This window comes from Hipposideros armiger, unplaced genomic scaffold (assembly GCF_001890085.2).
Source record: "Hipposideros armiger isolate ML-2016 unplaced genomic scaffold, ASM189008v1 scaffold_74, whole genome shotgun sequence".
In the NCBI taxonomy this organism is placed as follows: Eukaryota; Metazoa; Chordata; class Mammalia; order Chiroptera; family Hipposideridae; genus Hipposideros; species Hipposideros armiger.
This window is the reverse complement of record NW_017731424.1, coordinates 3110419-3134147: the sequence shown is the minus strand read 5'-3', so window position 1 is coordinate 3134147 and position 23729 is coordinate 3110419. Positions and strand designations below refer to the sequence as shown.

At 47.2% G+C, this 23729-nt stretch overlaps 1 protein-coding gene across 4 annotated transcripts in view; it reads right to left on the bottom strand.

Annotated features, from left to right (window-relative positions):
* Window positions 1-7397: 7397 nt before the first annotated feature.
* Window positions 7398-23729, bottom strand: part of PLPP4 (phospholipid phosphatase 4) — a 102774-nt gene continuing 86442 nt past the window's right edge. For 3 of the 4 annotated variants that reach the window (XM_019642906.1, XM_019642907.1, XM_019642908.1), the window contains 2 exons: window positions 22687-22857; window positions 7398-7959 (listed from right to left, as the gene is read on the bottom strand). In XM_019642906.1, coding sequence (XP_019498451.1) covers window positions 7760-7959; window positions 22687-22857 — 371 coding nt within the window. In that variant the 3' untranslated portion in view covers window positions 7398-7759. The remainder of the gene's footprint in view (window positions 7960-22686; window positions 22858-23729) is intronic. The other variant, XM_019642909.1, reaches the window with a different exon arrangement.

The following is a 23729-nucleotide window of genomic DNA, read 5'->3' as shown; positions in this document are numbered from 1 at the left end:
AGGTTGAGCTGTTGTTCACCATCTTAGCTGTAGAGGGCACAGCGTCACTGGCCCTCACGTGGGATCCGAACCGGGGCCCTACTGCTCAGAGTTGGCATCCCAAGCCAGCTCCTAACCAACACGCCACTCGGCCGGCCCATGTTCTATTCCTCTTAATGTTAGACAAGTAGGAGAGATGGTTTTGAAACTCACAGAAAGCAGACAGGAGCCTTCTTTCTGGCTGGTGAAGTCATTTAAGAGGCCACCAAGTGACAATGTCTTCTCTGTAGACTCTCTGTTAGTCACTCCTCCTATATCATAGTCATTCTCTCTCTCTCTGTAGAAGTTCTTTCGAGACAAGTCCCCATATGGTGATTTCAATTGAGGAAAGAATTCGTAGTGATGTTTTCAAAGCTAAGAGGTCTTGTGACTCTCAGGCAGCCGATCAATGTCAAGGAGAAGAGACCAGCCTTGGCTATGGGGCATAGTCCCAGCTGGCACTGCCAAAGGTGCACTTTAACCTCCATACTCTGCTCCATGACTACCCACTCGACATCTCATCTAGCCACTCATTCCACAAATGCCTGCTTACAGATATAGGGGCGTAAATGAGCAAGAGAGAGAACATAAAATCTTTCTGGTCAGATTCCTAAGTTTTAACACTCCTTCATTCTCCTATGAGCCTGAAATGAAATGGAAACTAGTATCTGTCACCCCAAAATATGACAATGAAGGCAATTAATAAGCAGATATAAAAACAAAAACAAGAACAAACCTTTGCTCTCCCCTTATTTGCCTAAAAGCCAGACATAAATTTACAAAGGTGTCCCCACCCCTCTCTTCTCTATCAGGAAGGATGCAAGTTGATAGCTAGAGGCAGCTTTAGACCCTTATCAGTCTGGAGACAGCAGCAGAGAAATCTGTATAGAAAGCTTTACTAACTAGCCTTTATTCACCATCACTTTCCCATATATTTTTCCCTTCCCATAGTGTGTTGCCTTTGGAAGCCTAAAATCGCTTCTCCTTTTTCTTGGCATTTCTCTACACATTTATTGTTCTTGGTTGAAGGTGCTACATAAGCCTGAATTCTGAGCCACCTCTCTGAGTTACTAATTTCTGGGTACTCCCGTGTATTACATGTGTGACGCATACGGTAATAAACTTGATTTTCTCTTGTTAATCCGTGTTTTGTTACAGAGCCCCAGCCAAGAACCTAGAAAGGTGGAAGGGAAAGAGTTTTTTTCCCTCCTCTATAGGCCTGATACCACCCTGGGCGTCACGTAGGGTGAGTATCACTGCCGTTTTATAGATGAGAAGACTAAGGCCTATTTGGGACTATCTTGGATCCACTACCTAGCAGTGCTTGAGGAATCCATTTCAAAGGGCTTTAAGGATCTGAAGGTCTGTTTTTACAGCTCAGACTCAAACTCTAGGCCTATTTGAAGCCAATGCCTCTCATCCCTCCGAAGGAACAACATTGTAAGGCAGCCAAAGGCTACTTCACATCCCAATACAGACTCAAAGTTTATGCAAGTGAAAGGCTTCATTAAGACACCAGCACCCTCTAGCAAGTTCTTTGTTTCGATGTCTTCTTCGCTTTTAATCTTTTTAGTTTACTTGTCAAGTGAGTCACTTGCTCTTGGGGGTGAGTTTTATTATTTACTGGAGGGTCCAGTGTCCCAAAGTAGGGAAGCTGTGTTCGTGAACTGTGCCGAGAATGCTGCAGTGCACACAACCCAAACACTGCCCTCTTTTCTCCCTGACAGGACACAGATTGTTGGCTGGTCCACTGTGAACCCCAGATCTTTCTCTTCAAAGTGTTAAGACACTGCGTCGTCAGTTCAGTTTGTTATCATGGCTTTTTTCCCACTGTTAAAAGGAGAGAAGAGATGAAGCCATATGAGAGACCCACATCCGTGGGGCTTAGAGAAAGACAGAACTTCAGAAGTCTTCGAGTTCAAAGCTTCGTGAGGGGTGTTCACTAACAGTTCCCTTTTCCAAGATGAGTCAGGAAGAAATAGTAAGAACAGGAGCCAGCATTTCCCTGGAACTTCTCAGGTGCCAAGCACTTTTTCTCGGTGCTTTACTGCATTGGTTGACTTCATTCTCATAGTAATCCCTCAGGTGAATACTGTCATTATCACCACTTTTCAGATGAGCAAACTCAGAGTAAAAGAATGGAGGTAACTTGTCCCAGGCCACATGACAGAGCTGGCATGGAAACCTATGTGGTATCAATCCATGTTTGCGCTAAGATCTGAGGAATTCTAGAGCTGCCTCTCTCACCCACTCAGCTATATTTTTTCCTTTTTTTTGTTTGTTAGTTTGCATTTTTCTTTTTTTTTCTTTTTTATTATTATTAGTTTCAGGTGTACAAAACAATGCAATAGTTATCCTTTTCACCCCTCACAAAGTGACAACCCCCCTCCCCCCACTCACTGTCCCCCCCACTCCCAATATCATACTTATCTATTACAATTCCATTGACTCCATTCCCACACTATACTCCACATCCCATGACTGTATATGTATTAAATTATAGTTGACATATAATATAATATTCTTCAATGGCAGCTTCAGATGTACAGTGCAGTGGTCAGGCCTCTACACCGTCTATGAGGTCAGCTATACCTTTTCAACCAAAACATGGGAACTGAGCTAACGAAATATATGGGGAGTAAGGGGCAATATCTGAAGAGCAAAAATGTCACCTATGTGTATAATGCCATCGAACACACACCTTCCATTGAAGTCTGGGTGAGACTCGGAAATTACAAACTTCAGTGGTCAAGACATGTCATGTTACTTTAGTTTCTTTCAATCAAACACTTTGACTCTGAGTCCCCACTCCAATCCCACTGGCCTGGCAAGGAACTCAGTCTCAGTGAATTGGGGGCCTGTCCCTACCCAGCATCATGGAAGGGCTCTGGGGTTTATAAGAAGGGGGTCCCCTATGGTGGCCTCAGTCTGTCACTCCACTCACAGCCCAAACCCACACGGTTCCGCAGATACAGAGATTCTGCTACCTTCTTGCCATTCTGGTGTCTGTCAATCTTTGTTGAGGTTGGGGGCTGCGAGGACTGGGAGTGGGAGGGGGTCCATCCTTTCTGAGAAGGTCACCCAGCCAAACCTTCATACTCTCCCACATTACCCAGGAGGACCTCATCCTCCACCCCCACCATCACAGTTCTCTGTCCTCTCCCCGTGTGAGCCCCGTGAGCACAGACACGTCTGTGTTTTGTGCACTGATGCCTCCTCAGTGCCTAAGCCAGAGCTTGACAGACAGACTTGTGTTCCCTCTGCCCCTCTCACCCCCAAGGCCCTCCCTGCCCCCCTAGTGCCCCTGGGACACCCAGCACCATTCCCATCGTAACCTCAGGCCATCAAGATCAGCAGGTTCTCAGAACCTGGGGAAGGGAGAAACCCAGAACACAAGGCTCTCATCTCTTCTGTGAGTAGGAGAAGCCAAGACAGAACCCAAACTAATATCTCAATTAATTATCCTACCCTCCATGGACCAGCCAATGAGCATTCAGCACGATTCACCCTCCTTTTTAGATGTCGGAAGGAGTGGGAGGAGGACAAGGGTGTGAAGATAATTGTAAAGATTTCAAAGGTCTTTCTTACCGAAATGTCAAAGTTTGAGAGGCTCCTGTCGCAGGTCCCAGAATGAGACAGCAGTCACACACTTCGAGGGATTTTTCGCTCTCCACAATGTTCTTTTGTTCCACAAAAGAGCTAGGCTTTCCGTGGAGGGGAGGTTGATGAAGTTCTACTGCAGCCTGCCAAGCTCATCAGCACGAGCAGCCAGATAATGTGACAAGGGAGACAGAGACATACACACACATGGACACACGGAGTAGCAGACATGCCAGCCAAGGGGGAGAATGACTGTAGAAGTCACAGACATGCAGAGATACACGAAAACCCAGAAAAGACACAAAAGGACACAGAGACAGAAGGAACCATTAAAAAGAAGCTGCAAGTGTTAGACCACACCAGTGCCGAGCTGCAAATGAAACGTTCTGTCTATCACTCCCCAAACTTAACGAATTTCGCATTAAAGCAGAAGCTATGCCACTTAGGCACCTGGGGGGAAAAAATCATTTCATTTCATGGGCTATGTTATTGCAAACCTGCTTCAAGGCTCAGCCTCTTAAAGAAGTAATATATTTGCTATCCACTGCCTACCCTCACTCCCCAGACACTTCTCCACATGCACTTGGTGTTCTGAATTCACGCCCTCATAGCCCTTCAGGTATCGGTTAAAAGCTACCCTGGCCTCTCCTTTCCCAGCCTTTCTGGCAAGTGCCTGGTGGCTTGCAGGTATAATATGTTTTCATCAGCAGGCCTGCTGCTCTGTGTGTGCAATAGACAGAGTCTTGAAAGGCCTTTGTAAATCAAATTATAATAAACTATACCACATGAGAAGGGACTGGGGCGTTTGCTTTATAAATTAGTTGGATGGTCAGTACAGAGGTTAAAAAAAGAAGGCTTTTGTTGAGTTGGTTTGCCTTGTTTAGTGTAAATAACCTTCTTCAAGATATCTGGGTTTGGTTGATACATGGTAGTTATTTTTGCTTCTCTCCTCAAGGCCCAAATGAGATAACTTTGAACCTTCTGATACACTTTCAGAGAACACGCACTCCATCTCCCATAAGAAGGGAAGGACAGTAGATTTTATTTTATTCAGCAAGGACCTCAAGAAACTATGGAGTCATTGGAATGCCACAGACCAGGTATCAGAAAGGCTCTTGCTTTTATTTTTTTATTATTATTATTTTTTTAATATTTTTATTGGGGAATTGGGGGGATGGGAATAGCGCTGGGGAATTGGGGAAAGGGGAACAGACAAGTTGCTGTCGTTTTGTTCTTCAATCTAGTTGTGGAGAATGTTGCTTCACTGGCCCAAGTTGGCACCATCATTGCGCTCTTCTCTGGCGAGGCAGATCAGTCGCCGGCTTCTGGACGGCTGCTCACTGCGGCTGCTGGCCGCTCACACTGGCTGCTGGCTACACACGGTAGCCCATGGCAATCCACTGCCACAGGGACTGCAGCCCACGCCGTCGCCAGCAACTCATGGCAGCCCAGCTCCAGGTTGAGCTGTTGTTCAGCATCTTAGCTGTGGAGGGCAGTGTCACTGGCCCTCATATGTGGGATCCGAACCGGGGTCCTCTGGCATCCCAAGCGAGTTCTTAACCATCGCGCCACTCGGCCGGCCCAGGCTCTTGCTTTTAGATGTGTCACCTTGAGCAGGTAACCTAAACTTGATGAGCCAAACTTATAACCTTATAGGGATAATGGTGAGGAAAAAAAATAAAATGATGTGCCCATTCATTAATTCAGCAATGTACCAAGGGCCCCCACTGTGCCAGGTTCTGTGCCAGGCCCTGGGGACAGAACTGTTGAATGAAACAGAGGGATCTCTGCTCCATGGAACCCTCACTCTGGTGAGGGCAGAAAGGGAGGGAAATGGATTCGTTTACTTGGACTGTAGTAACAAAGTACCACAAACAGGGGTGCTTAAACAACAGACATGTCTGTCTTACAGTTCTGAGGCTCAAGTCTGAGATGAAGGCGTCTGCAGGTTGGTTCCTTCTGAGGCCTGGGAGGGAAAGACCCGCTCTAGGCCTCCCTCCACCACTTATAGATGGCCCTCTTCATATGGTCTTCCCTCTGGGGATGTCTGTCTCCACATGCACCCCTCTAAGACGGACACATGTCATATTGGATTAGGACCCACCCCAGTGGCTTCATTTTCATTGATTACCTCTGTAAAGACCCTATCCCCAAATAAGGTCACATTCAAGGTATGCAGGGTGAGGACATCAAAACACGAATTTTATGGGACACAATTCAACCCATAAGAACATATGAACAATACACCTGTGACAGGAAGGAACTTAATAGGGAAGAGTGTGTGTGTGTGTGTGTGTGTGTGTGTGTGTGTGTGTGTGTGTGTGTGTGTGTACAGGGGTGTTGCGAGAAGAGAGTGGAGGACCGGCATGGTGAGAGGAGCTCTGAGGAGAGGGCATCTGAGCAGAGACCTGAAGAGAGACCGCGGGACTGAGGAGCTGAGACGCAGCTGTCGGGCGCTGAGGCAAGAAACCGCTCAGCTAGATGGATGAACAGAGAGGAGGCACCGTGAACAAAGGGGAGCGGGCACCCAGAGGAGACTCGCCATGAGACGGATATGAGGAAGACAGATCTCAGAAACAGACAGAAGTAGAAAACAGTGTGATTGTATTTACATGACATTCTAGAAAAGGTGACACTGTAACAACAGAAAGGGGACCTGTGGTCACCTGGGGCTGGGAACGGGAGGAGGGGATGACAGCAGAGGCGCAAAAGGAAACTTCTAGAATGAGGAAGCAGTCCTGTGTCTTGACTGTGGTGGTGGCTGAACTACTGTAGACAGTGGTCACAATTCAGAGTGGGACACTGAAAATAGGTGACGTTAATTCTGTGTAAATAACACCTTACCACCAAAGGAACACACGCCTGGACTCCGGCCCCGGAGCGGAGCATGGATTAGGGAGCAGAGGTGGTCGTAGGTGAACAAGGTAGCTGCTTGGACTCGGGCGGCAGCAGGAAGGTGGGAGGGGTGGCTAAGTGTGAGGTGTATTCTGAAGGTAGGACCAAGGAGTTACTGATGGCTTGGACGAAGGCTATCAGAGGAAAGAAACCATTGGGGAGACACCTAGGATTTCAGCTTAAGCAGATGAGTCGATAGTGGTCCCACAGCACACAACATGCTCACTGTGAAACATCGACCAAAAATGAAATGTTACCATTTCAGAGACCCCTGCCTCCCAGGGCAGAAGACACCCAAAGCACATAGTCTGCTCTCCATTCTGTCCCTCGGGGACAGAGGCGGCAGAAGCGGGGCTCCCAGCCACAGGGGCCTGAGAATCACCTGCGGGTGAAGGCTCACTACACAGAGTCCCAGCTCTCCTTTCCCAGAGTTTGATTCAGGAGCTCGAGGTGGCACCTAGGAATCAGTAATCCCATGAACAGGAAACTCCATCCCCGTGGGAGCGACGACCTGAGCGCTGGGAGACAGGGAACAGCAGCACCACTATGCCCGTCCCATCACAATCCACAGTTGACCCTGTGATCAGACGCAGGCTCTGTCTTCACCTGAGCCACAGGGCTGGGGGTGCTCTGAGCCCCAAAGCCTCTCTGCACTGGTCCAGGTAGGCTGAGTCCCTTCCCATGCCAAGTGCTCCAGTTGCTTACTGAGGACACACGGGCTACCTGGGGTGGGCGTGGGGGGTCAGTGGTTCTTCAGGAGAGGGACTCCTGCCCAAGGGGGCCATCAGAGCTGGGCCCTGAGTGTGAGGCGGCAGCAAGGCTTCCCACCCGGCCTCGGCTGCGAAACCCGCTGGCTTTTCCGAATGACTTTTGCCACACTGGACGGCCAACACCACGTCTTCCTGGTGGGAGGTTTTATTATGTTTTACAACCATGAAAACAGGACGGTGGCTGTTACAGCAAACATCTCAGATAGAGGACTCCCGCGAGCTGCACCCACCCCACCCCTGCAGCCTCCTTCCACAGGGCTCTCAGAGACTGTTCCTGTGTCCTTTCCTCTGCACATTCAAGAAAGTTGAAAGCAGACATTTAAAGTGACAGGAACACCATTGGCAAAATGGAAGCAGAAGGGTAACTTTGAGAAACAACTGATGAGCAACACTACAGAAAACCTCTTCTATTGTGTTATGGTGTCGGGGTGGATGAGCGTGCCCTGGGCGCAACGTCCATGCTCCCGAAATACGAGTCATACGGGGCCTTCGGTGATCCCCTCCAGAGGCATGCTGGGCGCGCTGTCCGCTGGGGGCCTCTCGTCTTTCTTCAGCGAGGTCGGGACTCGGAGACTGACGTACGGTTTGTGACAAGCCGTGTTGGCCAGAGGGGGGTAGTGCTGTCTGTAGCAAATGTATGCAAAAATGAGGCCAATGACACCGCCAACAAAAGAATCTAGGCAAGAAAGAGCAAAATGGGAGACATGTGTTATGATTCGTTCAAACGTGGCCAGCGGTGGTTTCCAGAAAGCACTTTTTCCTACCTGCTCCAGTAACTGGTTTGCTTTTTGGACCCCCTGAAAGACCAAAGGAAAGAGCAACTATGCTGGAGGTGTAAATCTTGGTGGCCTCTGCAAACTTATCACTTCTAGAACTTAATTATCCCTTTAAAATGTGCACCTGATGCCCTCTTCACTGCGTCTCTTCTCTAGGCACCTGAACATTGCATGAGCTCAGATTGGCAGTCTTGATTTTTAAAACCAATTCTAAATTCTGGAAGAAGAATTCTAGCCATCTCCGTAGGCTCTAAATACCTTCGGTGGCTCTAATTTCTTCTTCTTCAGCACGTTCCCACTGGAATCCTGCAATATTGCTGGTGTGCCACAGAAACCCAGAGGGCTTGCTGATCTCTGCCTCGTGGAAAGTGATTTCCCAGGGAAGAAATGAGCCTTCTGAGTCACAAAGTGAATAAAACATTTTATGATACATCAGGATTGGCAAACTCAACAGACCTCTGGTAAGAGGCCCAGTTCCTGTAACAAGCTGCAGATCTCTTCAAGTTGGAGGGTGCACGAGAGGACAGACGAGGCAGGAGGGGCATCCGCAGACCAAACAGCCCTCCCCCCCACCACCACCACATCAGGCAGCCACTGGCCAAAGAGGGTATTCAGCTGGCACCCAACAGAGATCCCATGAAAGCAGCACGCCCAACAACCCTCATTTAGTGTGTCTGTGTGTGTGCACCCACATGTGTGCATGCTTTTAACTGTCTCTATGGGTTACTCTTGCCCAAAAGACACTAACACAACGGAAAGCCTCCTCACAAAAGAAACTTGTGAAGGTCGCCACCGTGCTGAACTGTCATTCGCCATTTGGGGGGTTTCCACTTCCACATTACTATCTTGTTGGATCGCACACACCTCCGTTAGGCAGGTAACCTCAGCCCCATTTTAAAGAAGAAAATCAGGCTCAGAGAGGGCGATGGAGCTCTCCAGCTGCACCCCTCGTTAATGACAGAACTGGACTTCAACTCTGGTGTCCTGATTCTGCACCTGTGCCGCTCTGCTCAGCAGGGCTGTGCTTGATCCCTGGTGGGATCGTTCCAGGCTTTCTACATCCAGTTGTCAGAGGGAAGCTGGCCATGGCTGAAGGGCCATCCATCCAGTTTCCCTTAACCCATCAGTGCTTGGGGTGGAAAGTTTCCAAATACTCCCCGGTAAGTAACACACTGTGTATTGACCTCAGTTTAAGTCACAAATTCATGCTCCTGTGTCTCCTGCAGGGAACTTTGGGGTGGCTGTCACGGAAATATATCTCTCAAGAAAATCAACTGTTTAATGCTTAGATATCCACACCTCACTTCTCACTTTTTTTTAAGCCTGTTATAGTTATTCTGGGTCCACCTAGATATATTGGGATAATTTTTGAGAAAAAGGACAATATTTTATTATCTTTTGACAAATTGTTTTTACCTCCAGCATTTTTACTAGGTTAACAGTAAAACATTAAACAGTTCTACAATAAGTATCTTTAAGTTCTTTTAAATAAATTTAGTAATTCACTGCATATAATTTTATTTACATACAGTGGCAACAACAGGTAAAGAACATAGGGATTTCTGGGATGGTGGTATGAAGGTCCACTGTGTGCTGACCGAGTGCTCAGTCGCTGCTCTGGCAGGTAGAGCGTAGGACCCAGCAGCTACGGATGCTTTTTAAGTGCAAATAAATGAGGTCATTCTCCTGCGTACAATCCTTCCCACTGTTCTTAATGAACTAAGTCCCTGTGGCATTCACGGCTGCACAGCTGGTCCTGCCGACCCTCTGGCCACTTGCTCTCTCTTGCTCTACGGAGCCACTGTAGCCACTTCCCTTCCATTCCGCAGACATGCTGCTGCTTCCCTCTTCTTCTTCTTGCTCCAAATGCTGTTCCCATCCTGGGAATCCCTTCCCTTTACCCCTCCCCTGTTTAATTTCTATTCATCCTCTGGAGCTCAACCCAACATCGCTGTGCCATGAGGCCTCACCTGGACTCCAGACCACACCATGTCTCCCAGGTACACATTTTGATTGACCCCCCGCATTCCCCACATGCAATCGTAATGAAAAATAATGGCAAACTGTGCAATTGTTTATGGTTTTATATTGGATTCTAAACTCCATGAGGGTAAGGGCTGTACCTGTCTTGTTGGCTGTCAATAACTCCACACCTGGATCAACACTTTGCTCACACAGAATTAAGCTGGCTGAGGGAAATGGATGAATGAACACGTGCACAGTGACTCAGAGGGTAGGTTCTGGCTGCTGTCCTATGTGTGTCCTTGTGTGGGTCCCCTTCCTCTGGGCATCGGTTACCTCAACAGTAACAGAAGAGCATCCAACAACTGCATGGTGGCTAAGAGGCCTTCCCACGTAAGTGTTCCAGGAATTTGATCCCCAGGGTCAGCCTAAAAATTATCTGGAAACTCTGCCAAGGCATATTTAGAAAGTATTGGGTTGTCGGAAAAGTCATGATGTATTTTTTCTATGTTTTTTGTTGCAAAAGTGCGTCATGGCTTTTCTGACAGCCCAGTAGGTCCTACCTTTGATTGGGATAAAACGTCACTTAGAAACAAAAGTCATTCTAAGTGGTCAAACGTATTAGTGCCTGCTAAGCCCTGCTGAGCAGCCACCTAGGTAGGAGGGGAAGACCACCTGGGAGACAACACTGAAGCCCAGGACCCCACTCCTGTTCCCAGTACAGGCACCTAGGGTGTGAGGGAGGAAGACATTTTGCTCTACACGTCTGGGTTCTTTCGGCTGGCCTAATAATTAAAGCAACACAAGACAGATTAACAAGAGAAAATGACCAAATTTAAACATGTATGTAGGTACAGGAAACACGTACATGAGAGGATGAGAGACTCCACATACATGACAGGTTCAGAGACAGAAAGGGAAAATGAAGTATACATGACATCCTGAGCTAAGACGAGGTAACACGCCCTGGGCTTCAAGGAGGAGGAGGGTTAATTGGCAAGACGTTAAGAAGAGCAGATGTGCAGTAATCAGATGTCTGCCCTGCCCCATAGACAGGTCATAAAAAGTTATTTCTGGTAATAAGTCTTAACTACAGACAAGGCCCCCCAATTTAGATTCTTCTAAGTAGTTAAGGGAGGGGCAGAAGTTTCTCCTGAACCTGCAGGGTCTTGATTGCCTTCAGCTCAAAATAATCTACATCTAAAAGTGGCATATCCTGGGGAGGCTTGTCCTGAACCCTTCGAGGGTCACAGTGAGATTTCAAGATCTACTTTCACCACCCACCTGAGAACCCTCCAGGCTGCTGAATCCTCAAGCAAAGACACTGTCACCCCCCACCAGGGCAAGTCCCTGCCTCTGGGCCTGAGTTTCCCTGGCTCTCAGAGACCTCAATATTTACCCCATTGTGTTGTGACGACTACTGAATGAGACCATGCTTCTCAAGATTACGCCACAGAGCATACCACAAAATACGACCTTAAAATATAGTGTCTAAAAACCATAATGTTCATCGCTGTCGTTCTTATTCTGTTCCTCCCCAGAATGACCGGGTGCTTTCTCGTCCTTCCCCAGCCTTTGCCTCACACAGCAACTCAACAGTCTAGAGTTTTCATCTCTTCAGCGTGGCCAAACTTCATAGCATTTTAAATCAACTTCTAAGGAACTTAAAAAACATTTGTCACCCGAGAAGTTGAAAAGTAATATGTACCATGAATTCCCGAGTGGAGTCACAAAGCCTAATTAATGTGATCTAATCAAGTTCCTTAAATGCGGAAGTTCTTCCCATCTAGCCTGTGGCCAGCAATGCATAAAATGTGCCAGGGCTTTGTCTAGTTCAATGTCTTAGAGTTGGGCTATTGCTTTGTTTTTCCTCTAACCCCAGGGAACCGGCCCCTGGGGGGCCTTTCATTAGCATCTGAAATGACCCACAGTCAGTGTTTGAGCAACTGACTACTGAACAGACCAAACAGCCAAACTTACAAATAATGCCATTTGACTTTCTATTTTCTGTGACAGGGCATTTCATTAGGTGCATCATTGACCAAGACATCAAATCATTTCAAGCACATGTTCCCCAGGCTTACTGATGAGGAAGCAAGCAAAGGAATGTCGGATTCCTGTGGAGGCTGTTTTCCCATGTAATGGAAGGAGTGAAAAGTGATAGCTCAGGTACCGCCAGAGTTATCACAAGTCACCAGGGCAACGAAAGGTCTAGCCGAGCTGCTTTCTCAGCAAAGGCATTCGTGGCTCTGTTTATCACAAAGATGGTGAACAAGATCCAAATAATGACTTGCTGTATAAAGGAGATTGCCATCAAGTGCCTCAAGTGGGCTGTTGTTATTGATGAAACTCACTCTCACATCCTGTAGAGTGTGTGCTGACAGAAAAGCAGACAGAGGACAAGCAGGCTTTTTTGGTTTTAATAATTGTTTTATTTTTCAATTTCAATTGACATAAAATATTACATTAATTTCAGGTCAACGACATAGAGATTAGATATTTATACAACTTACAAAGTGATCACCCTGATAAACCTAGTACCCACCATGTATAGTGATGTCATATATAGTGATTACAATATTGTTGACTATATTCCCTATGTTATACTTTATATCCCTGTGACTATTTTGCAACTACCAATTTGTACTTCTTAATCCTTTCACCTTTTCCACCCAGGTCCCCTCCCATCTGACAACCATCAGTTTGTTCTCTGTATCTCAGTCTGTTTCTGCTTTATTTGTTCGTTTATTTTGTTGTTTAGATTCCACATATAAGTGAGACTGTATGGTATCTGTCTCTCTCTGTCTGGTTTATTTCACTTAGTATAATATCCGCTAGGTCCACACATGTTGTCACAAATGGTAAGATTTTAATCTTTTTTATTGTGAAGTAATATTCCATTGTTATTTATGTATCACATTTTCCTTATCCAATCATCTATTGATGGGCACTTAGGTTGCTTCCATATTTTGGCTATTGTAAATAATGCTGCAATGAACATAGAGGTACATATATCTTTTTGATTTAGTGTTTTGGATTTCTTTGGATAAACACCCAGAAGTGAAATTGCTGGGTCATAGGTAGTTCTATTTTTTATTTTTTGAGGAAACTCCACACTGGTTTCCATAGTGACTATACCAATTTGCAATCCCACCAACAGCGCATAAGGGTTCCCTCGTGTTGTTTGTTGATTTATTGATGATAGCCACTCTGACATGTGTGAGGTGATGTCTCACTGTGGTTTTAATCTACATTTCTTTGATTAGTGATGCTGAGCATCTTTTCATATGTCTATTGGCTATCTGTATGTTCTCTTTGGATAAATGTTTATTCAGGTCATCTGACTATTTTTTAAAATTAGATTGTTCTTTTTTGGTATTGAGTTGTATGAGTTCTTTATAAATTTTGGATATTAAGCCCTTATCGAATATGTTATTGGTGAATATCTTCTCCCATTCAGTACGCTTTTTGTTTTGTTGATGGTTTCCTTTGCTGTGCAAAAACTTCTTAAGTTGATGTAGTCTCATTTGCTGGTTAGAGTAATCATGGTTGTAGGTCCCTGCTTTTCATCACTTTGAATATTTTATGCCAATCCCTTCTGTCCTGCAAAGTTTATTGAGAAATCAGCTGACAGTCTTCTGGGAGCTCCCTTGTAGGTAATTAGCTGCTTTTCTCTTGCTGCTTCTAAGAGTCTCTCTGTCTTTAATCTTTGGCATTTTAATTATGATGTGTCTTGGTGTGGGCCTCTTTGGGTTCACCTTGTTTGGGAATCTCTGTGCTTCCTGGGCTTGCATGTCATTTTCCTTTGCCAGGTCAGGGAAGTTTTCCATCATTATTTCTTCAAATAGGTTTTCAATTCCTTGTTCTCTCTCTTCTCCTTCTGTTACTCCTCTGACGTGAATGTTGGTATGCTTGATGTCCCAGAGGCCCCTTAAATTACCCTCATTTCTTTGGATTCTTTTGTCTTTTTGCTGTTCTGATTGGGTGTTTTCTGCTACCTTATCTTCCAAATTGCTGATTCGACCCTCTGCTTCATCTATTCTACTGTTGAGTCCCTCTAATGTATTCTTCATTTCAGTTATATTCTTTATTTCTGTCTCTTTTTTTAGAGTTTCTATGTCCTTTTTTATGCTTACATTCTCTTTGTTGAAGTTCTCCCTTAGATCACAGAACATCGTTATAACCAGTATTTGGAACACTGTATCTGGTAGATTGCTTAGCTCTATTTTATTTAGTCGTTTTCCTGGAGCATTGTTCTATTCTTTCACTTGGGACATGTTTCTTTGTCTCCTCATTTTGGCTGTCTCTCTGTGTGTGTGACTATGTATTAGGTAGCTCTGTTACATCTCCCAGTCTAGGCAAGATGGCCTTAGTAGCAGGTGTCCTGTGAGGCCCAGGGGTGCAGCCTCCCTGGTCACGTGCTCTGGTTGCTCCAGGAGTGTCCCTTGTGTGCACCGTGTGTGTCCTCCTGCTGTAGTTGAGATTTGATTGCTATTGGCTCATCAGTGGGAGGACATGGCCCTCAGGCTGACTGGCTGTGAGAATTGGCCACTACCACAGCATATGAGCTGCTATGCAGGGGCTGACCCCATGGAACGAGATTCTCCCCAGAAAGCTCTATGCCTGCTGAGATTACCCTTTGGGTGTGCCACTTGTGGAGCTAATCAGGTGGTGCTCTGATGTGGCCTGAATCCAGCCACCAGGTGTATTGGTTCTGGGACTTCTTGTGAGGTGCTCTGGTGTAGGCCAAGGTCAGCTGTTGCTTGTGACTGGCCTGGGGCTACCTGATAGGAGTTACAAAACAATCCGAGGTTGGCTGCTGTAGATCTGGAGGCATGTGAGAGGTGCCACAGTGAGAACCAAGGTTGGCTGCTACCAGTGCTGGGCCTGAGGCAGCTCAGCAAAAGGCCCAGGGTACCCAAGGCCTGCTGCTGCCTACCAGCTGCCTATAAGGCTCAGCCGCTGAAATAACCTCAGGCAGTACGCCAATTGGGTGAAGTAGGGTCCCAGGGAGTCACCAGAGTGGGGCAAGTGGTGTTCACCAGGTTAATGGAGTTTCAGATTTGGTGCCAGTGCTGTGCCTGGGGCCACTCAGCAAAAGGCACAAGCACACCAAGGCCAGCTGCCCCCTGCCCAGGGCTCACAGAACCCCAAAAGCTGTCCAAGAAAGACTGCAGCATGGACCAATGCCAGCTGCCTGATGCCAAAAGAGACTCTGGTACTGAGAACGTTGGGTGGGGTAGGGTCCAAGTGAGTTACCAGAGTGGAATTCATCAGACCAATGCAGATTCAGATTTAGCCATGTGTGGGGAGGGCTCAACACAGGGACAATGGCAGCTGTCCCTCCAGACCTTGCTCTGAAGCCACACAGCTCAATCTCTCCCTATATATCTCTGTCACCTCCCGAGTTGCTATCCCTATGCCAGAGCCCAGGGTGAGAGCTTGTGAGAAATCTGAATGCTGGCCCTTTAAGAGGATGCCTCGTTTCCAGAAGCCTTCTATCTCACCCAGATGGACAGAATCCCTGCTGATTTTCACAGCCAGATGTTGTGGGGGCTCCTCTTCCTGACACTGGTGCTCTGGACTTGGGAGCCTGGTGTGGGGCTGGAACCCCTCTTTGGGTTCCAGATTCTCAACTGCCACATGTGGGTGTGGGGCCAGCACGTTTCCCATCTCTGTCCTTCCTACCAGTCTTGACACAGCTTCTTCTTTATATCCTTAGTTATAGGTACTTCTGTTCAGCTAGTCTTCAGACGGTTCTCCAGGTTGATGATTCTATAACTTAGTTGTAATTTTAATGTGGTCGTGGGAAGAGGTGAGCACAATGTTTACCTGTTCTGCCATCTTGACCAGAGCCTGGTATTTGTCAAGCAGGCTTTTATTAGGGGGGGAAAAACCCATTTCTGATTGCCTTCACCCCAAATATGGTAGCATGGGACTGGAGGGTTCAAAAAGGTAATATATGGATCATAGTGTCCCTGGAGTACAAAATACAGCAGACTTCTTACTCAGCATTGATGTCATTCATTCATTACACATGTAATGCACGGTATCAGGTGTCAGGTGTGCTGCCTGGTCCTGGGGTATAAGCCTGAACAACACAGACAAGTTCACAGTCCTAAACAGTGACAGCCTTATCAGTGAACTGCAGCTGTATATGTGCCACGAAGGAGATGTATGGGTCTATGAGATCCCTCATTGGTGTGGCCTGGCTAGTCCAGACCAGGGGAGTTTCACTGAGGACATGACCCATAGGCCAGCCCTGCAGGATGAGCTGACATGAACCAGGGGAAGTCAGAAGTGGCGGCAGGGAGGGCACCTGCAGTCTTCTAGGCAGAAGAAGAAAGAGGCCTGCCACATTTGAGAAACTGAAGGAAGGCCCATCTCTTACCACAGGGGCAGTGTCTATAATTGTGTAGGATAGAAGTTGACCAAGCTTCTGGTGTGGGCTGGAGAAGAAGGTCATCCGTGGGCCTTCAGGGCTCCTGAGTCCTCAGCATGAACCAGGGGCCCCTCTGGCTCTCTGGGCTACTGTCTCTGCACCCTTTCTTACTTCGCACTTACTACTCAGTGTTGATTCCCCTTGAGCGTCTCACTCATCTTTGCTTTCCCAGAGCCCAGCAGTTATTTAGCAAATGTTTGGTGAACTGAGATGCACTGACAACATTTACAAGATGCACTAAAGAATCGCCAGCACCAGCTACAAAAGGCCACATATTGTATGAGTCCATGTATGCCCAATGCCAAGAATATGTGAATCCATAGAGAAAGACAGTAAGTTAGTGGTTGCCAGGGGCTGGGGAGAAGTGCGGTATGCATATTTTTGGGGGGTGATGAATATGTTCTGGAAATAGATAGTAGTGATCATTGCACAACTCTGAATATACTAAAAACCACTGAATTGTACCCTTTAATAGGGAAAATTTATTAATTGTGAGTTACGAATTATACCTCAATAAAACTACTAAAAGGGGTGAAAGGAATTGATATCAGATGGGCTCCAACGGTAGTGAAAAGAGGACCAGACTTTGAATCAGGCAACCTGGATTTGAATATTCACCTTTAAAATGGGCATGACCTCACCCCCTTCTCATGACCAAGGAAAGAATGTCACAGGGTCTGCCATACTGAGGTGCCGGCCATGCTCACCTTCTCTGGCACAGACAAGTAGAAATGCTTCTGAAGATGTGCTATCAACTCCCAGGAAGAACACATCCCTCTCTGTCACCATGGCAACATCCAATATCACTGAGCTGGCCTGACTTGGGACCTTGTATGCCTTGGGCTCCATGACCCAAGATATTAGAGTAAAAATCAGCTCTGGCAAACTCAACAACCCCATGTGATTGTTTCTGTTCTTTTTATTCTATTAGTACTAGTTAAGCTTCCTGGTTCTGTGACTTTGAGGTTCTTTAAAAGCACTTCTATAGCACGGAGCATACACAATCTAACTGGCACACTGTAAGTTGGAAGGGCAGCACCATCCCTCAACGCCATGCCTCCAGTGGGCAGCGTGTCTGGTACACAGGCACAAGAGACACAATGACTGAATGAACGTTTAAAGGGTAATATCTTGGTTCATTTTAAAAGGAAGGAACTTGCAGAGAATAAGGTTAATTTTTATAAAACCAATATAAAGAAAAAGTGATCCTAGTAAGAAAGGAACATGATTTAGTCAAAATCATTCAGTCATTCAATACATATTTATCAGCAAATATTATGAGTTGAATTGTGTCTCCCAAAAGAGATAGGCTGAAGTGCTAACCCCCAGTACCTCAGAATGTGACTTTATTTAGATACAGAGTCTATACAGAGGTCATCGACTTAAAAATTAGGGTGGGCTCTAACCTAATATTACTGGTGTCCTTGTACAAAGGGAAGTTTGGACACAGGCAGACATACATAGAGAAATGATGTGAAGGACACAAGGAAAACACCGTGTGAACTTGGAGGCAGAGACTGGCATTATGCTGCCAGAGGCCAAGGAACATCTGGGGCTACTAGAGGCTGGAAGAGGCACGGGAGGCTCTGGCCCCTATAGGTGTCAGAGGGAGTGTGGCACCTTGGTTTTGGACTTCTGGCCTCCAGAACCATGAGACAATTTCTATTATTCTAAACCACTGTGTTTGTGGAACTTTGTTACACCAGCCCTAAGAAACGAACACAACTAAGTACCTACTATGTGCCATGCCAACAAAAGACACAAAAATCCCTGCCCACATGAAGATTCTATTCCAGAGTTCAGAGTTCAGAGTTCCAGAGTAAGAGTTCAGCAAACTACGTGAATTATTCATTTACATGTTGTCCATAGCTGTTCTCACACTGCTACAGCCAAGGTGAGTAGCTGCAGCCAAGTCGAGTAGTTTATGGCCCACATAAATCTTAAGACATTTACTATCTGATCCTTCACAGGAAAAGTTTGCAGATGCCTGTTCTAGTGGATAAGGACAGACAATAATCAATACATAATAAATTACTTAGTTAGATGGTGATAAATGAGGAAGGTGAGAGCAATAGGAAGGAAGTGGGGAGGGTGGGCTGCAATTTAACAGAGTGGTCATCACAAGATGTCCTCACCCATAAGGGGACACTTGAGCCAAAACCGGGAGGAGGGAAATGAATGAGCCACACCCAAATCTGAGAGAAGAGCATCCCAGGCACAGGGAAGAGCCAGAGCAAAGACCCTGAGGTAGGATGGGCCTCGCACGTTCAATGAGCAGCTGAAAGCACGGGGGCTGAGACGGCACTGGCCATGTACAAGGAAAAGTAGCTAGAAAATACCATCCAAGAGGTAGGAAGCGAGGCACCAGGCCTTGTGGGCTATCGCAGGACCTGAGCTTGGGGGCTGAATGCAACGGGACATCAGCGGGGACTCTTAGCAGAAGAGTGGCACATGCTGGCTCACCATGGAAAGGCTCACACTGGCTGCGGTGTGAGGGGCAAAGAGGAAGGAGGGAGACCGGCAGAGAGGCTTTGGCAATAGTCCAGGAAACAGAGAGTGGTGGTTTGAACTAGAGTGGGAAGAAGAAGTTGGAATCTGGAAATATTCTGAACATAGAGCCAACAACAGAAACCAGAGAAAATCACAGATAGCAGAGGGGAGATGGATTCTCTGGAGTAAAATGAAACTAGGTTGTCAATGAGACTTGGGAGTGGCTATGCTGATGGGCAGGGCAAGGAATCCGAGAGGATGGCTGTTTATTGGATTTGAATATTAATTGAGAAACCAGACATACTTCGTAAGATCACTACCCAAGATGGACTTCCACATGAGGCACAGCTGCTTAAATCAAAATTAAAATGGAGGGTGACAGGTTAGCTCACTCAGCTGGTTACAGCGTGGTGCTGACAACACCAAGGCTGCCGGTTCAGTCCCCACATGGGCCACTGTGAGCAGCATTCGCCTTAAAAGAGTCAACTATGCCACTGTAGCAATGAAAGCAATGTGTAACCAATGACCTTGGCTGTTCCCCAATAAAATTTTTAAAAAAAGAAAAAAAATATATTAAAAAAATTTAAATGGAGTCATAAAAGGTATCTCATACTATTAATGTTGTTAACTAAAGTCTATAAGGAGAGGGACTCGGGTTTTGAGGGATGCCTGTGGGGCGCCACATGAAATCTCGTCATGATGGATGGCCCCTGCCCACGGTCACTCAGCAGCCCAGTCCACCAAACAAAAACAATAACCTATTTATCTCCATCAGGCAGCCCGCCTCAAACACCCACCTACGCAGCAGGCAAAGGCCTCACAGCCCATCCTTTCTCCAAGCTGGAAACCATGGGGCCCCTTAATGACTCTCTTAATAAATGAGTATGGAATGAATATACAATTTCCTGCCCCTTGAACATTGCTGCTTTTTAATGTGTAATAATGGAAGGAAAGCTAGAGCTGAGGTACTGTGTAGACCAAGGTTTCTCAACCTCAGGGGTAGACATTTGGGGGTGGATAAGTCTCTGTTGTGGGGGAGGGGCTATCTCCTACCTTGTAAGATGTTTACCAGTATACCCGGCCTCTACTACATGCGTAGCGACCAGCACTACCATGACCCCCAGTTGTGAAAACCAAAAAGATGTCTCCAGACGTTGCTAAATGTCCCCTGCGAGGTACAGGTGCCCACCTCCCACATTGAGATCACTGGTGTAGACCGTGACAGATGGCCTCATAAGGGGGAATCCAGGTGAAATGAGCCTGACTCAGAGCCCATTAGAGGATCCAAGGAAAAGAGGCCGACCCAGAGGTACAAGCTGAACAGGTGATGGCACGCTGACCGGGTACATGGGCCACATCAATGACCCGTACCAACTGGTGCACCTTTGGTTTTGGCTGCAGAAGTTGGCCATGACACAATTTCACTTTGTCCCCCAAGTATGGCCTTAAGTACCACCGAACGTAAATTCTCTCGCTTTGTTTTCCCATTGGCTCACAGAGCATTAATATTCTCCCTGTCTGCCCCAAGTTCCTTTCTGTGCCAGCTGGACAGGACAGGTCTGAAGCCCCGTGGCCAGCAAGCTTGGGCGCACCGGCTGTATCACAAGTCTACCATTTCCCTAAAGCCAAGAACTGATTTCTTCATTCTCTCATGATGCACCAGCCACAGTCAGGAGGATGAGGAACGGAGCTGGTTAGGACCAGGGGTGTCTAAGTGAGGCCAACCTCACGTCTTAGGCTTTCAGGACAAGATCACTTCAAATGGCTCCTACTGCCTTCCAACTTGCAGCAGAAATCTATTCAATTCTGAGACCCTTAATCATTTCTCAAATCCAAAGTAAAAACTAGGATTAATAACTTACAAATAGAACACGTTCCCAAAACGACTGTCACTAAATGAGTTGTTTGGGAAATACAACACATCCTTCTTCAGAAACAAGGCACTAAAGCAACAACAATGCCGACTGGCATGTGTGCTATATGTTTTCATTTACAAAGTATATGCAGATCCATTATTTCATTCAGTCTAAGAAACAGCTCTGTGAACGATCTGGGGACGACGGTTTCTGTGTTCAGAATAAAGAACTACAGTTCACCAGGGAGAAATGAGAGGCAGTCCATAAAACACCATCCAGCCCATAATATTCTTCATGGGAAAATGCTGTAGCTATAGAAACAATGACTCTGCTGGAAAATACTCCCAGTCCCAAGGGTGCAATGGGTCAGTCCTCGCGCTGGTGGCTCAGCAACGCTCTCCCTGCTTCCCTCTCATGACGTAGCTTCAGATTACCTAGAACTGCTTCCGGGTCACTGATAAAGGTCAAGAACAAGGGAGGGCTCAGGGTCCAGCCTGTGACCCTCTCTGACCACGCCCACCAGGAGGACCACACGACCCTAATCGGCACTTGATGCACCCACCTGTGACACCATGCATCAGCCTCTCTTTCCCGTGAACCCTTCACCCCTCCAGGTCGAAGCAGCTGCAGGAGGCTCATGATGCCCAGAGCATGAGTTCCAGGGAGGTGAAGGGTGGAACGGAGGCTGGGGAAGGAGCAGGTGAAGCTGGGGAGGTGCTGGGAGGAGCAGGAGGCCCCTGGAGAGGCTGGGGAGAAGGAGCCCCATGTAGGAGCTCCCCTCACCTCTGACCTCGACTGCTGCCTCCCTACCACTAGAACACCTGGGAAGAGGTGAGAAGAGGGCGGTCCTACGAGGCCCTGGCTGCAGAAACAGAAAAAGAGGGAGGAAGGGAACAGCGCCAGGTGGGAGCAAGGAGAACAGGAAAGGAAGGGCAGGTGCAGGCCGCGGACTACTCGGGACAGGCCCCTCGTTCAGGGGAGCTGGGTCTAGGCACATTGAGTTCAGTTTGCTGGCTTAAAGTGACAGACTTCTCAGGCTTCATCGGAAATAACAGACTTGCTTGTTAATAACGTAGACTCCTGGCCACGCTTTCAGACCCAACCCCCCGCCCCGAGTCTGCTTCCTAGCTCAGGGTCGCCTGATCACATGATGTGAGGACTGCCCTTTGGGCGACGTGACCCTACATGCTGTGCTCCTGGAGGCCACACCCTATGAGCGCCACCTCTGTCTCTGCTTCCTGTTTGCTGTGGCAGGTTCTGTCTACCGTTCCGGCAGGCTGTGAGCTGCAGCTGCTCTGCAGAGGGACATAGCAGGGTTTAGTTTCATTCCAGGAATAAGCACCTGCCTTGTTTTGTGTGTTTTGACTTTTCGCATTTACCACAGGACTGATTACATACAAGTAAGCCTCACCCCAGCCTTGCAGCAGCTGCTCGGGATGTTGCTGGCATCGATCCCTGGGATGGGCACCTCCTTTGGAAGTACATACACAGTGAGAAATGTGTCCTTATGGGATGGATTTGAGATATAAACAAGAGGAGCCAAAAACCACTTGGCAGCAAGTCCGAGGACTGAGGCAAGTAATCCCGTAGGGAACTCACATTTGGGTCCGAGGCCAAGAGCCTGCCATCCTGGCAGGACTCGAACAGTCTCCTGGAGCAGGGAGGAGGAAACGCTCCAATTCTGTCCCCAGCAAGGACGATACTAAGGCCAGAACTCACTTGAACAGGCATATGTCCCTTAAAACTGTGTCTGCTCGGTCATTCCAGCCTACTCTTGGTTCTGACAGTGGACCCTTCTCCCCAAATAGGTGCATTTCTACACCCACCCTGGTGGGCAGAAGCAGCGAGAGCTGGGCAGGCCCTGGGCAGGGACTCACCTTGCCAGTGATGCTTGTAGTCACACATGCGGGACAGGGCGATCATCATGGCACAGTACAGGGGCAAGATGGCAGCACAGAGCCGCCAGCTCTTCCCCCGCCCACTTTCGGTGAAACAATGCAGCTTGCCGGCCAAGTAGAAGGTCGTGAAGCCGAGGCCCGAAAAGGCAACTGCCAAAGAGAAACAGCAGGCATTATTCTAGCAGGTGGCGAGTGGCAGGGACACAGAGCTATTGGGCATCCTGTCTGCCATCTTGCACACCCCCAGGCCGGGACCACGTTGGCACCAGGAACCACCTGGGCAATCTGTGTTCCTGCTGGAACCACTATGGTATGAAACTTTCAACCATGAGAATGACCTTCCAGGTTTGCAAGTGATCAAAATCTCTTCTGTTTCATTCATTCAACAATGATTTACTAGGTATCTACTGTGTGCTAGACAGGCATTATTCTAGGCGTGAGGAATAAAAAGATGCCTCAGAAGCTGTGTCTGGTCTCAAGGGGCTCACAGTCTGGTTGAAGGACATAGCCATGCTAATAGATAATTTTAATATAATGTGTAGAGTTCTCTAAGGAAAAAAAGGGTATGCAGAACAAGAGACTGTGATGATGACTTAGATTTGGAGGGTGAGGAAAGGTAAGGGATTTTTGGCTTGGTGGCATTCACTAAGATGGGACCAGCAAATGCTGTGGAGGAGTGAGTTTGACGGAGAATCCAGGGACGTCAAATTCCTTGTTTTCTCTAAGAAATTATGGCTATTGATTTTTTACATGTGCGAAGACAACTCATGGCTGTGCTAAATCCATTGTTGAAAGTGTGGAGTTGGGTGTAGCATATATAACCCCCAAGCATTTCATCCAGTCTTATGTAAAACATAGTTGGAATGCTGTGAGATTTCAGGTGGGTTTTCTGTGGGCTTAGAACAATGGTCCTCACAAGGAATCACCTTTAAAACCTGGGAAGCTTTATAAATACCTCCAGCCAGGTCCCATTGCTAGACATTCTGTATATACTGGTATACTGGTCTGGCATGGGCCCTGGT